This window comes from Centroberyx gerrardi, chromosome 16, assembly GCF_048128805.1.
Source record: "Centroberyx gerrardi isolate f3 chromosome 16, fCenGer3.hap1.cur.20231027, whole genome shotgun sequence".
NCBI classification, from domain to species: Eukaryota; Metazoa; Chordata; class Actinopteri; order Beryciformes; family Berycidae; genus Centroberyx; species Centroberyx gerrardi.
Genome location: NC_136012.1, coordinates 17785477 through 17798258, shown reverse-complemented (window position 1 = coordinate 17798258; position 12782 = coordinate 17785477). Strand labels below are relative to the sequence as shown.

General features: G+C 39.9%; 1 protein-coding gene across 1 annotated transcript; it reads left to right on the top strand.

The window, feature by feature from the left end:
- Positions 1-7821: 7821 nt before the first annotated feature.
- Positions 7822-12589, top strand: arr3b (arrestin 3b, retinal (X-arrestin)). Its single transcript, XM_078289026.1, has 15 exons — positions 7822-7842; positions 8610-8678; positions 8799-8859; positions 8971-9015; positions 9135-9328; positions 9463-9522; positions 9627-9703; positions 9820-9955; positions 10053-10137; positions 10277-10349; positions 10578-10715; positions 10867-10944; positions 11050-11073; positions 11174-11227; positions 12044-12589. The coding sequence occupies exons 1-15, from the start codon at positions 7822-7824 to the stop codon at positions 12063-12065; spliced, it is 1137 nt and encodes a 378-aa protein (XP_078145152.1). The 3' UTR covers positions 12066-12589.
- The last annotated feature ends 193 nt before the right edge of the window (positions 12590-12782 follow it).

The window sequence follows — 12782 nt, the reverse complement described above, 5'->3', positions numbered from 1 at the left end:
ACCAGCAGCCCACCTCGCCGAGAATGTCCTCCTGTTAGAGAGACAGAGAGCGTTTCACTTTTTGTTTGCAAGTTGCTGAACACAGGTGGATGTGTTGCTCCAACAAGCATAGACCCTCATACCACTGACAGAGAGAGAGAGAGGTAGAGAGAGAGAGAGAGAAAATAGAGTGCAACAGAGCCTGAATGAAAGCAGCCACCCCTGGGGCAATGACAGTGCCTGTAGCTTAACCACAAACACAGGCCCTCCTCCTGTCCCAAAACAAAAACCCCAGCAACATGCAAACAACAGGAAAGAAGAACCAAGAATGGCAAAACAAACAAATCATGCAGCACACACAGCGCCCACACACTCACACACGCATACAGCAGAGAGAGAGAGAGAGAGAGAGAGACACACACACACACACATACCAGATGGAACTCAGTCAGCACTAAAAGCAGGCAGGCATGCAACAGAAACCAGACTAATTCAAATGATTTCCCAGCTCTGTTGCCATATAAGGGAATAGGAACACCCTACAGAAAGTTCAGCTGATGACTGCAGTTCTCTTTGCTTCTTCCAGACCTAGATTCCATTTGGAGTGAGTCTGGATGGATGTGGGCTAATCCAGGGGTCGCGCTCCCATGCTGGATGTTTGTGTGTGTCTGTCAGAGGCGTCCCGTCCCGCGCGGCGTGGTCTCCGAGCGGCTCCTCAGTGCGTTGTCAGAGCAGAGGGAGGGCGCGGAGAAGCGGAGGACAACCCCATTAGAGCGCACGGGGCAGACAGAGGAAGTGACTCGCCATTCCAGATGGCCGACATAGCCAGGGGAATTCTTGAGAGAGGCTCGACTTCGCCACCAGAGTGTGAAACAGCAGACTGTTTCCTTTTCTCTCTCTCTCTGTCTCTCTCTGTCTCTCTCTCTTCCTCTCTCTCTCTCTCTCTAAACCACTTTCTTTTCTTCTTCTTCCTCCTTCCCCTACTCTCTCTCTTTGCTCAAATGCCAAACACAAAACACAGCTTTGCATACACAGGTGGGCTGCTTGGCCATGTCCCAGTTTCATTCCCCTCCTGTTTTTTTGTTTTGTTTTTTTGGTCTTTATCTTCAGAACTTTCTTCCTCTGGCAAACCTATTTCCTTTCTCTCCTTTTCTCTCCTCCCCCCCAGCCTTTCTCCTTTGTCACTCTCCCTAAACTTCCCTTCTCTCACTCCCTTCTTCCCTCTCAGCAAAAAGCAGCCTCCATATGGTTATGATCATCCCTCACTTTCTGAGTCTTATTTTTGTTCTCCAGAACGACATCATTCCTCCCCTCCTACTCCCCTCCTTCTCTATTAGCCAGAGTGTATAACTCTGTGGGAAGCTGTTTGGTTCCATATTTGCTGTTCTGCCTCTCACTACTCAGCAAAAATGTACCCACCACCAACCACAGGCTCCATAAAACAAACACACACAAGTACAACCCCATCTGACTATGTATCCACTTAACCCTCAATTTTTAATCAATTCTTTGCAGTGTTGTTTTGTGCTCTCTGCAGAATGTAATTGTCAAGTTTTGTCCCATCTATCTATCCCATTTGTCTTTCTACCGTTTGAAAAATATGATGCCTACTCTTAAAAAATGATTGACATGACAAAATGAAAACAAATTAAAGTATAAAAGGATAGTAGCCCGGAAACCTTGGTTGGCAAAATGATAACACTTTTACAGAATAGACCCTCTAGAATTGAGAAATATTGAAAGATGAACTTCAGGTAATTAATTTTTTTTTTTAATTTATTTTATTAATATACATCCATTTTCCAAAATAAATATAATGTGTTCTGGAGGTCGTAGAGGTTGTATGTGGGTAAGGGTATGGATTAGTGCTCAACCCACTGTTAACTAAGCAGTTTCTCCAGTAATCTCCTTGGGTTGAGAGGGACAGGAAAGCTTTTTCATACATTGAAAGCTGCAGTGGACCACTTAGGGTTGAAGACTTCACTTATATTTGGCTAAGTTTGTTAAGATATATGTCAGGACACAAGCTGTGGTGCAGATCTGTTTCTGGTGGGCTCCCACATCAAACGAGTGTTAGCATGACTGTAAGACTATAGTACTCAATTTGGATTCTGGCCTGATGAAGTTTAAGAACCGCCTGATTTACACAAACAGTTGTATTTCTACCACAAAACCTTTCTACTAGCCCTCTCTTTTAAACACAGACAGTTTTGCTTTTATCCCATTTGTCATTTTCAGAAACAGCACTTTCTGGATTGTCTGGCACTTATTTACTCTGGTCCCTTTCTATTCTACCCCTCCATCCAATTACACCGCGGCCCTGCTTATGCAAACAGTGGATTGGATGGGATATTCAGACAACTAGGTCTCCTCCATTTCTAGGAACCACCCATTCCCTTTCATTTTCCATGCCGGGTTCTCAGATCATTGTTTTGTTTAACTTGACTATGGTTATGCAGTCCTTAGCCAATCAACTCCTTTCGTTTGAAGCTTGCAACCTTACCAAAACATTCCAACTGATGGCAGCGACAGCTCTTCAGAGTCATAGCACCAGTCGAGTCGAGTTGGGGAGTAGTAGTTGCTAAAAATACAGCTGAGGAAAGGTCAAATGAGAGGTGAGGAGCATAACTGAGGGAATGCTGACAGGTAAACCACATGTACCTGAATAACACAGTCTGAGTTCATACTGAGAGCTGTGTTTCAAGAGAATCAATCAATCAAATCAATGATGCAGATTTGAGTATATCAGCAAATCTAGATTGAAATCTACACCGGAAGGAGACAGCACCTCAGTTTACCAATAGTCATAAGACAGCACTGATTGGTTCAGAATCTAAATGAGTTTGTTCCTGTTATAGCAACATATGCTAAGAAGTGGTAATACCATGGTGGGTAATGCCTTGAGACCATTCAGCAGTCCCATCACGGGGCAATATTGACTGTCTATATAAAGTGTGTGCCTAAAATGGCACAAGCTTAACTGTAAGGGGCTTATGTGACTATGCTGTGTGTAACCTCCCACTGTCAAAACTGGAATAGCAAAAGCCAAGAAACTCACTCGGTCCATCAAGAGGAGATCAGAAAATAAGGTTTTATTTAATGGCATTTCCTTGGATAGTGTTAAGTGGTATACAATAATCATGTAAACAGAGGTACAAATCTATGCAGCTATGAATCAAACAGTGCGTCTTTATGATGAGTCTGAAATATTTGTGATCAGTGTGAGCAGAACAACTGATTTAACCTGTCCTACAGTAGGCAGTACATTCATATTCTAACTCCTTGCTCTCTGATTCACTGGCTGCGGTCCCAGAGCTGAACTGTGTTTTGGTAAACCCACTAGAGGAGAGAATGTGTGTATATGTGACGGGAAGGTAATTTGAGTTGCTCTTATAGCAGCTCAGAGTTTCCTTGAGAAGTCAGCAATCAAGTTGCGAGGGACGCGAAGGCCTGTAAGAGGCTTACTGGTAAGACACAGAAGAGGCCCATAACTGACACACTCCAGTGCCAAAGCAATCTCCAAGTAGCTACCATAATGCTAAACCTAATCCTTACCTCCAGAGGTCTGTGAATACATATCAATACATGAAAACACACACGTTAAATATTCGTTTAGCAGCAATACAATATGCCAGCTATCCCATCATCAAGACAAACCATATTGTCATGGTAACTAACTGACCATGAGGTGAGGAGCATTAGGCAGTGTTGGTTCCTTTTATGAACCGCACCCCAGGTGTTACTTTGTGTTGCCAGTGAAGCGCTAAGGCAAACTGTATCAGAATGACTGTATAGGCCTGTGACATATAAGTACAGAAGTTTTTAATATAAGGCACAGTAGTTTAACATTTAACATTTAACATTTAATTTCAGGTGTCTTGATTGCAGAACTGCTTGAGGAGCTATTGCTTTACTGATATTGCATAATACCTCAATGGAAAGGCTTAACAGGCCAAAGAATACTAAAATTGGTTGGGCAAACATTACGCAATCAGGTGAGAGACAAAATATACCTCAAATAACAAGAATGGGACAGTAGTTAAGTAGAGCGTTGATGCCTATTAAAATGTAATAGCTACACCCATCAGCAGATAAACTTGTCAAAAGCTTTAAAAAGGCTATAACAAAGTGATAATCTAAAAAGGCACGAATTCAAATCTCAGGAATATTACAAACGAATACATCAAATACAAGATAACACAAATATAATACAACTACTAATTATATTTATGAAATTGTGTTTTTTCTAGTTAACAGTCTGTATGGCTCATCCTGCCAAACTGTGGCTGTACTTTTGGTGTTACATAAAAGCCTCACGATTCACATAAAGGAATTGTTTGTTTGAACTTCTTACAATGGCTACCACTGTGGTTCTACAGTCTAAAGCATACACTGCTTACAATATTTCAACTAATTTCTAAACTTTACTGGATACCGCAATGTTATATGATATAAGTGTGAAGATGTAAATTATGCATAGTAACACAGAATCATTGAGGCAGCGTTCAACAGTGTAGGTTAAAGGTATAGGTTAACCTTGCTGGTATTTCTCTGTGAACTTTGTATTACCCCGAGCTGATGATCCGGCAGTGTAATGCGCAGCAGGGTTGCCCCGTCTGGACAACTTTAAAGAGATCTCAGACCTTGTTCCCATATGACAGTTGACTGAAGGCCAGCGTGGACATCCACCAATCTAATTCATTATTCATTATCCTGGGCTGCCAAGGTGTCAAGATCTTCCAAAAAAAAACATAATCCATGCCCCCCATTAATCAATCAATTACACCTAGCTGCAAAGGTGCCAAGATCTCCCACCAATCTGTCCGACGGATTTATCTTTATGTCATCCAGGATCACCTATAGTGCCACATTGGGTTAGAATCATACAGACTGTCTGGGTTTCCTCAGGTACATGAATATTAATGGTCAGAGAATCTACGAGGGCAAAACTTGTAGATACTTATGACTGATTTGAAATACTAAGAAATAAAAAATGATGCTTGTCAAAATACAACTCATGGCAATTTTGTCCCAATGAAGTCCCCAGAGGAGGATAGTTATGCATTTGAGTACATGCACAATTGTTTTTTTTATCTAAATAATATTCTCAATGACTTTTGTTTACAACCTTTTAGGACCAATTTCTTTTACAACAGTGTTACTTTCCACTGATATGTAACAGATATTTTGATATACTTGATGCTATTCACTCTTTGAAGTAATCTTGACCACCATCATGTCCATAAAGACCATCAAGAGTTGAATCAATCAGCACCATAATTTTCTAATCACACATGGATAGATAGTGATACTAGCTGTAAAGCCTTGTTGTGCGCACAGCAATTCATGTCAGCAGGTCACTTATATTTCTGTAAACCTGCCATGCGGACAGATTGTACAAGGCTTGGCAGAGGAGCCATCTGTCATCCTGGCTACCATAACAACCAAAATCCAACTAATACTAGGCTACTCTACTCCTGTCTAAGCCTTGGCTGGAGGAAGGGAATTCCTTAACGCTCACTTATAGTCCATCCACACAAGAACCTTTTAACCCCAGTGAGGCCTTGACAACATTTTACAATGATCTCACAGTTTAGGGCCAAGAAGTTAAATTACTTCACTACAAGATTTATTCAGCTATTAAGCCATCAAAGTTATTTCATATAACAAGTATTTTAAAATTAGGGTTCTTTAATAAAGTTTCCAAGAAAAACTATAATGTTTCCCATAAATCCTCTAATTTTTCCAAGAGGGTCAATCTGGACAAACAGTTTTCATTTTTAATTATTTTTTTAATACAGAAAATTACAAATAGTTTTCCACATTTTTGTTGGCCGTGTTGTCCAGTCTAAACATTGGTCATTGATTTTCTTCAGTTGATACATGTTACACAAGACATGCATGAGCAGGGTTATTTCACTGATGATTATATCCTTGCTCCTGCACTAGCTATAAGAAAACATGGTTCATAAGACCATAGATATATGTGCACAGATAGAGATGTGTGCAGTATGGATGCACTGTGTAAAGAGTAACTTTGAAAGTGAAAGAAAGCTGTGGTGCAAAAAAAAGAGTGAGGTAGTGATGATTTGAGCTTTGTTGTTATTCTACTCCACCGTCTGTTGTCGGGTAGAAAATCACAGAAAATGGGACACAGACAAACTGTTTAAACTGGGACAAGACCTGTTGTTAGCACTCCATATGTAACCCAAACAATCAGCCCACAACGCCCACTCTTTTAAAATACACACCTCTCTGGGCTTATTACTTTCCAGTCACATACTCGTACTTATATTTAAACACGTTGTGGACCAAAACAGCAGTGGTCTAATGAATTAATGGGATTGTCTCTAAAAACAGCGCTCTTTGAGAGGCTGTGTAAGCTGAAGGCAGGGCTACAAGGTTAGGAGGTCGTAGTATAAAGGCACACGAGAGGCAGCCGTTCACACACACTACACACGGCCAACTGTGACGGATTACAGAGCACAACAGACTCATCCAGGGAACTGAGGACAAGGTAAGTGAAATGATTCTCCTGCTGACCCACAACAGATGATATGATGATAATAACTCCAGATCATGTTCACTGTCACTGTCATGCGACCAATTTGTTTTGATTACTGTCATTTGAATTTGAATTTGTTGACATTGAAGTACTTTAGTATTTCATGCCAATAAAGCACCTTGAATTGAAATTGAATTGAATTATTGCACAAAGCCGTCATTACAGAACAATTATTTACTTTTTTACTGTTATTACGTCACATGGATGCACATTTCAACCCTTTTTGTTTATTCATCTTCATCATCTGTTTATTTGTCTTATCTGAGAGGAAATGCTTTTCATTCTGCCAAATTTGAGGAAGAGTTTGGGGATTATTTGTTCCATATGAATTATACAACTTGAAATCTTGTCTTTCTAGTGGGAGACTGTCTATAGGCTGATGATGGGTCTATGCTGTAATAGTTATGAGTTAATTAATGAAGATTATTAGTGGTTCTTCTCACTGAAGCCCCTGTTGGACTGGGAAACCATGTAGAGCAGTAAAACAGACAGTTATACAAAAAAAACCCTGTCTGAAAGCTAAATTACAATGTAGTAATATGACAGTTTACAGTAAACTGTGCACCTGGGTAATAGACATAGCATTGCCAATTTAATATATTATGATACTGCAGGCAGCCAAGTTTTTATAACTGAGTCTTTTTGTCTTTTTCATTTGCAGACACCATCAGCAACTTTGCCACCAACATGTCAAAGTGAGTATAGAAGCTTTCAGCTCCTCCAATATATTCAGCAGCTACTGTAGCATAGGTAACTGGTTCAGATAAGAGGCTAAATCCATGCCTTTTCAATTCAGTTGTTTAAGGCAATAATTGACTTTCCAGGAGGAAATGTAATAAGCCTATTACTCACTAACTGAATGAGTTATCAATCACTTAATTATCTTGCAACAGAATGTAAATTTGAGGTACTAGTTTTATATTATATGGCACTGCTATTATGTTAACAAAATTGTTTTTTGGTAAACTAATTTGATTGAAATGAGATTGGACGCATGCAGGGATCAAAAGCGACAATCCATTCACAAACACACAGAAAGAAGCTCAGCAGCTAGTGTCATGACCTTACAATCTAACATCTAAGCAGAGGCATGTAGAGTGTCTGTCACTGCTCCAACACTTCAGGCTTATAGGATATGGATAAATCCTGATTAAGACGGATTGTGTGGATTTGATCTTGCAAGAGAGGTTTAGAAGACAAAGGAAAAGTTTTAAAGGGATTTCTGGGCACTCACCAGGAAGAGGCAAACACCACAGAGGATTACTTGTTTGCTAAGGATGCATCCACAGAGCAAAGGGGTTGCGCACAAGATTAGGCAAGATTAGGAATATTAATTTAATCAGTCAATATTTTGGGATGTTGATGCAAACAATGCACAGTTACCAAGTCTTATTTAACAATCAATGTAACCAGTCTACACTGCATGGCAGAGTTTCAGAAGAGATAAGTAGGTGTTTCATACATCTTATGTGAGGAGTCAAGTCAGCCTGCCTACCTGATGTAATACTGATATTACATAAATGCTATGCTATGTCCAGATTAGACAGTTGTGCCAGCAGGTGCCTTGCCACCCTAAATACTAATCCACAGTCACAGAGCGGGTGAAGTGGGGGGGGGGGGTTCATCCTATAATTGGAACTGACAACTGACAGCAGAGTGGTAGGTGTAAGACATCATGGCCTAACACCACTGCAGGACTGGAAAAAGATAATGAATCATACTTGGCGCTACAACTGCTCGCTGTAATGCAGTGCAGTTGAATAAGACAGGGAGAAAATTGGACTGCATTGTTTTGGCATCTCAATTGGGCTTTTTTTAAATGTAGCCTATGTTTTTATTTTTTCTGTTTTCTTGTATATATGATATTGATGTTACTCTATTGTTTGTAAATCCTTTTTTTATCTCACTGTACTTTGTTTTGAAAAGTGCTATATAATTTAAGTTTATTAATATTATAAATATTATCATTATCATCGTTGTTGACATTGTTGTTGTTATTATATTGGATATGTGGAATTGGTCCTGAGTATCTTGTGTTTGTCTCATTTAGTGACCTTGGCAATAGTCTAATTCATTGACTTTTCTTTTTCACTTTCTCTGTAGGGTTTTCAAGAAGACCAGTGGCAATGGCAATGTAAGTGGCCTCTCTAACATAGTCATTATAGGGTATTTCTCGGGCATGGGGAGGAGTACAATTTGTAGCTCTAGCAACTGCCAGAAATAACTCCAAAACTTTTCTCTTATTCTCCCTCAGATTGCCTTGTACTTGGGGAAGAGAGACTTTGTGGACAATGTGGATTCAGTGGAAATAGTTGGTGTGTAGCACGATGCTTCTGACTTCCATGTGTGTTTGTGCATGCTCATGTGTGCGCATGTATGTGTGTCTTTGTATAATCTAGTGATGTTGTTTCTCTTCTTATTTGTAGATGGGGTGCTGAAAGTGGACCCTTCTGCTCTTAATGGCAGAAAAGGTACTTTTATCTCATTCACTGTCTACTTTGGGAAAAAATGTTAAAACTTGTGTCACCTGAATTCAACTTACCCAACACACAGACTAATGTTTGAGGCTATGTGTCCATTGCCTTTGCAGTATTTGTCTACCTTGCTTGTGCCTTCCGCTATGGCAGCGAAGACTTGGATGTGATTGGTCTGTCCTTCAGGAGAGACATCTGGGTACAGCGTGTGCAAATCTACCCATCTACAGGTGCAAACCCACCCAACACTCCAATGCAGGAAGCCCTGTTGAAGAAAGTTGGAGAGCAAGGACATCCCTTTTCTTTCCAGGTGAGGGAGCATATATCCCTCACTGTTGCTTCAGAGCAATGCTGTATAGATCAACCATAAATCATTGCCCTTTAATTTTACAATCATCATGTTCAAACGTATCCATTTGTGTGCCTTGTTCCCTCCTGTTTCAGATGCCAGCAAATCTCCCATGCTCAGTCTCCTTGCAGCCTGGGCCAAACGATGCCGGCAAGGTACTATTACAGTCTCTTTTCCTTGTTTCTTTTCTCTAACGCTCATAAGTTACTTTTAAACTTTTCACATACAAAACATTTATTTTGTTCTTGTCCTGTCGCAGGCTTGTGGTGTTGACTTTGAGGTGAAAGGCTACGTTGCCAATCATGCCGACAGTGCAGATGAGGTCATTGAGAAGAAGTATGTATGCTCCCAGTCAAACCATATTGCCAGTCCAGTCTTGCATGCTGTAGCCTAAAGGAGCAGTAGAGGGCTTTCCCCTGACTCTCTTTGCTTGTGTTGTTTTCTGCTCTCAGGGACACTTGTCGTCTGATGATTCGTAAAATACAGTTTGCACCATCTAACACCAAAGCCGGACCCAAGGCTGATATCACCAAGCAATTCATGATGACTGACAAACCAGTTCACTTGGAGGCCTCCCTTGAAAAAGAGGTATGCGACACAATATGCACATTTAGCATTACATAATAATACTAATTGCTAAGCTAATTCTGCTAGATTCAACAAAATGTATTGTTTTCACTCTTAGACTTATTACCATGGCGATCCAATCACCATTAAAGTAAAAGTCAACAACGAGACCACCAAGGTTGTGAAGAAAATCCAAATATCAGGTAGGGACAAAGGGTTAAAGTTATATTCATTTAAATGTGTGTGTGTGTGTGTGTGTGTGCGTGTGTGTGTGTGTGTGTGTGTCCAACCACCATACATTTTAGCTGATGATTCTGACAGAGCTTTATTTTTTCTGATTAGTTGAGCAGTCAACATCTGTAGTGCTCTACTCATCTGACACTTACACCAAGTCTGTCTGCAGTGAGGAGTTTGGGTGAGGATTTCTTTCTAACAAATGTGTCTTTATTTCAGTTTCAATTCAATTAAGTTAGGCTACTTAGTCATTGTTATCTGAATTGCATTTTAATTGTACTTTTTGGATTAAAGAAAAGTGAATTAACCCCAACAAATCTCTGTTAGACAAACCGAACGTGCATTATAGTAGTCTTAACAATGTATTTTTAGTTGAAAGTCACAACCTCTACTTCAATGCCATACCCAGGGAGACAATAAATGCCAACTCAACGTTTGAGAAGAGCTTCCAATTAATCCCCCTGCTGACCAACAACAAAGAGAAGCGCGGCCTTGCAGTGGATGGACGGCTAAAAGACGGGGACACCAACCTAGCGTCTACCACACTGTAAGTCAGTCATAAAGTCCCACACCGATGGGCTTACACTGAGCCCAGGACGGGTCTTCATCCTCTTATTCTTTGAGTGCTGGTGATATAACCCTGCATTGTATCATCCACTTATTCTGTCTTAAAGCAAACTATTCCTGTCCTCTCACAGGAGTCAAGGAGAAAAGGAGATGCAGGGAATCATTGTCGCGTACAAAGTCAAGGTTAATTTGATGGTGTCCAGCGGAGGGTAAGGCCTAATTCAATAGACAATACTTTTGCATGACATTTTTACTCTTCATGTCAAATTGTGGACTAAGAATTTGTTGTAATTGTTATTTTTTCTCTTTCACAGCCTATTGGGTGGCCTAACATCAAGGTAAATATTGATTTCCTGCATGCTTGGTCATCTATCAGTGTGTTATTGATATGTGAGAATAATATAATTTTTATTGAAAAAATTCTATTTTCATTTTCAGTGATGTCACAGTAGAGGTTCCTCTGCTTCTGATGTCCCCAAAACCTGCAGGTGAGTGCATTGCTTTGTATAAAATCTGCCATTTAAAATCTACCTATGACACTTTACATCAACAAAAAATATAGCATTGAATCTTCTGTAACAAAACTGATTAAGATGTGTTATGTCCTCTCTCCTCCCATGCTGCATCTCATTGCTATACACTGAGCAGAAGTGTAAGTATAACACACAGTGTGACAGGCATCCCTATCACTCTTGAAATGTAACCTGTCTGTGGCTGTGATGTGTGTGGCACACCGCTGATGCTTTCCCTTTCCATGAAACATAGACGAAATTTGAACACTGTGTTATTCAGTTTACTTCTGTCCATGTCACAAAAACCAGTATGATCAAAGTGTATTTGCTGTATTTGTAAGACTGGTATCTACATAAAAAGGTCTTTCTTGAGGTGTGGTAAAAGTAATATATAAGTGATATGATGGCCCTTGAATGAGTGCAGTTGTTGTTGTGCAGATGTAGCCACCGTAGAGGTTCATGCTACATTGTTGTCACATTGTTGCTCCACCTCCAATAAGAATTGTTTGGAAGATCCTTAAGTACTAATGTAGGGTGTATGCAGATTTGGGGAACCTCTACAATGGCTATTACTGTACTTACTACACTCTATTAGATATTATGCTGCAAAAAGAGGAAAGCTGCATTATGTTAATAAAAGTGAACATTTGCATTTTAGCAATGTTATTCTTGCCTTTGCTTAACAATGCCATACCTATAATCTGATGCAGTAGCCTACATTCCACAAGATATGTTGGTTTGACGCTGGACTCAAAGAAGCAGCTGATGTTGTTGTTTGTCCATTTCTTGACTCTAGATCGGAGATCAAACTGGAGTAGAGTTCGCCATGGAGGGATCAGAGGACCACAGAAGGAAAATCAACTCACTGACAGAGAACAGAGAACACAAAGGAACTCATCACCACCAACGAAGAAAAGAATCATCAAAGGATGATTACAGTTACTACAAACATTTTCTTATTTCCTCCACCTATACATTTCTCTCAGGCGTTATTGTCAGAGCTACATCGCTGGAAAAAGAGGCTCTGAGTCCCAAACTCCGAGCAACATTTCTCTGACTGGGGCCTGCCATCATACCAATGAAATAAAATAAACATTTGTCCTATATTTTTTCTTTTACAAAGGAAATGTCCCATAGTTTAGAGTGTAGACATGTTCTTTTTTGCATGTGGTATAAATACAGAAGCTGAAGAGCTTCATATATTCATTTTCTTTATTGCTGTGTCATTAGGGTCATGAGATAAAATGACTGAATGTACAGCTGCGGGATGAACACCCTAGAAAACCCCTAACTGTGTCAATCTGTGAAGACAACACAAAAAATAAACACATTGGTTCCCTAATTACGCCCTTATCTTTGTTTATTTTGCTCAGTATTTCTATGTCAACACTTACTCTTTCTATTTAAGATTCAAGATTCAAGATTCAAAACTGCATCCAAAAAATGCCAATTTGAAAAAAAAAAAAAAAAGCCTGATTTTCAAAAACAAATGTGAATATATCATTAAAAAAAAGAGCTGAACAGACTTTGGGAAT